At 40.3% G+C, this 2500-nt stretch overlaps 1 protein-coding gene across 3 annotated transcripts in view; it reads right to left on the minus strand.

The window, feature by feature from the left end:
• The window catches only part of SALL3 (spalt like transcription factor 3), a 13141-nt gene that overhangs the window by 5474 nt on the left and 5167 nt on the right, over positions 1 to 2500 (minus strand). For 2 of the 3 annotated variants that reach the window (XM_019544758.1, XM_019544773.1), the window contains exons 1-3: positions 2307 to 2500; positions 1750 to 2090; positions 63 to 317 (exon numbers count right to left, since the gene is read on the minus strand). The exon at positions 2307 to 2500 is cut by the window's right edge. In XM_019544758.1, coding sequence (XP_019400303.1) covers positions 63 to 317; positions 1750 to 2090; positions 2307 to 2500 — 790 coding nt within the window. Of the gene's footprint in view, positions 318 to 1749; positions 2091 to 2306 lie in introns of all 3 variants that reach the window. The other variant, XM_019544766.1, reaches the window with a different exon arrangement.

Below are 2500 nucleotides of genomic sequence, written 5' to 3' on the forward strand. Positions count from 1 at the left end.
GCTTTGTCCATTCCACTGGTAATGTTACTTAAAGGTGGAATGGCACTTCCACCCAAACTTACTGGGAGCTGGGGAATGCCTCCGTTCTGTATGACAGAAATCTCATTGTTCTTCATAGCAAGTCCATTAGTGATAGCTGCAGCATATTGGTTCCAAAAATTTGGATCAACATTCATTGCTCGAGCTGCCAAATCCTTTTGGAACATTTCAGAAAACTTCAGAGCATCACCACCTAATAGAGCCATGGGGTTTTCCACGGACAGTCGGCGACCACGTCTTGCAGGTGCATTATTCCACATGTGGGTTCCCATGTGAACCTGTACAGAAAACAGAAACAAGAAACAGCTATAAATTAGTAAATTGGAATGAACTGGTTGGTTTAAATATACTACATGGTCATTTTACGTAAGTCATCATTTGTTTAGGGGGAAAAAAAAAAGTCATCCTACTATTCACACTTAATACAAGTTTAATTGTTTTTCCAACCAGTATTCTGAGAGGGGAAGTAGATAAATTAATTTAAAAAACCGTTGTATGTTGCAGGTCATCAACCTATCCGTATTTCTTTTCATTCAAAACAAGTACAACACTACAACAATATAGAATACGTGTTCTTTGAGGATACACAAATTTCAAACACCAGCTGGAAGTTCTCATGTGCATAAAAACAAGACCACCAAAAGAATTACTGTATCTCAAAGAAACTAAGAAACCTTAGCCCCATTTAATAGTTGGGGACCCATCTAGATGGGGGCAATAGCTCCATCCTTACCCTCATCTAACAGTTATTCCATCTGCCCTGGATTTTTCCTCTTTACTTTTTTCCCCCTCTTTTCTCAATTTGTCTGACACCATTCCACTCTTATTCTCTTTCTTTTTTAAGTGTTTTTACTGATTTATATTTTTTTTATATTTTAAGATATTTAGTAAGCTGTGTTCATCCTGCTGCTCCTAATATTTTGATCTCCTGATGCTTATTTGGGCTATGAAGACAAAAGGAGTGCTCTTGTAATATGTATCATTTTATGTCACCAGGTACCAGCTTATCAAACGAGCCTGCTGATATATATGCTACAGGCAAAATGGAAATTGGGCTTTGGACCAAGGAGTCCCAAGAAGCTGTGAGTCACTGCAAATAACTTTTCCATATATTCAAAAGAAGGGAAAAAAGCATCAGCGCTGGATCTTAATGACTGAAAGGAGCTAATTTTTTTAAATGATTTTCATAAATGGGAAGATGTCTATTTAGCAAAAGGTCAAGATTCAAGTCTGCCTACCAACCTCCTGTATGCTACCACATAGGTAATCATACAGAATACAGGTTAAAATTGCTTAGTGATTATCATGCCATTCTACCCTCCTTGGAATGATTTGTGCTTTTTTCCTTTTTTTAAACATGGAGCATCATAAATATAAGCAAAAATATTGCCCACAAGCTGCAGGTGTGTGTCATCAAGTTTTTTTTAAATGAGCTGCACATGCAAGATCAACTCTTGGAACTGATTTTAAAACACATGGGAATGTACATCCACAGACCAGAGGGCAGGAGTGAGCCCTGGTCCTTTAAACATCTGAGAAGCATAAAATAGCATATTTTCAGCATGCTAAAAACACCACAGCATATTTTCTTTAACTTCTCTTCCTCTTGGTGCATAAATAACACCACTAGAGTCTGATAAGTCAAATGGAGTGCATTTTAAGACCCCAAATTCCTTACAGTTTTGTTTAGCATTTCAGACTTCTTCTTACCTTAAGATTCCCTTTTGTGGTAAAAGCTCTACCACAGATTGTGCAACCAAATGGCTTTTCACCAGTATGGGTGCGTTCATGTATCTGCAGTGCACTTGCTGAGGAGAAGGTCTTTCCACACGACTGACAGTTGTGTTGCTTGGGAGTCCGACGTGGTGGGGGTGCCAGCATAGGAGTGATGCCTGGACTCATCACTGTCTGTGGGGCAGCAGGAACCTGGATTCCAGCTGGAAGCGAGGGAACCTCACCCAGTGAGATCGGCTTGCTGTGACCATTCACTTCCATTTTGATCATGGTAGGCGCGGTACTGGTGACCAGGCTAGGAGTGCTTTGGCTGGGACCTAGAGTAAAGTTGGGTTCAAATAACTGAGAAGGCAGCTCTTTTAATTTGTGTGTCAGTAAGTGCTGTTTTAAATTACCCATAGTGGAACACCCACGATTGCAGACTGTACAAACAAATGGACGTTCTTTAGTATGGCTGCGGTAGTGAATTTCCAATGCACTCTTACAAGCAAAAGGCTTTCCACAGATATTACAAACAGTACTTTTAAACTTACCACGTTCTCTGTTCAGGAACAGCAGGCTAAAAGGAGCCTCCTCTTTGATGACCGGTCTTCCCGGGTTGGTGGATGTCAGATCTAATGCACCTCCATTTTCAGTGGCAGGTGGTGGACTGTCAGGTTTTTCTGTCTTTAATTGAATTTCTTGTGGTTCTTCCTGGTTGCTAAGACCTGGGGACTTTGACCTAAAA

This window comes from Crocodylus porosus, unplaced genomic scaffold, assembly GCF_001723895.1.
Source record: "Crocodylus porosus isolate Cpor-Errol unplaced genomic scaffold, CroPor_comp1, whole genome shotgun sequence".
NCBI classification, from domain to species: Eukaryota; Metazoa; Chordata; order Crocodylia; family Crocodylidae; genus Crocodylus; species Crocodylus porosus.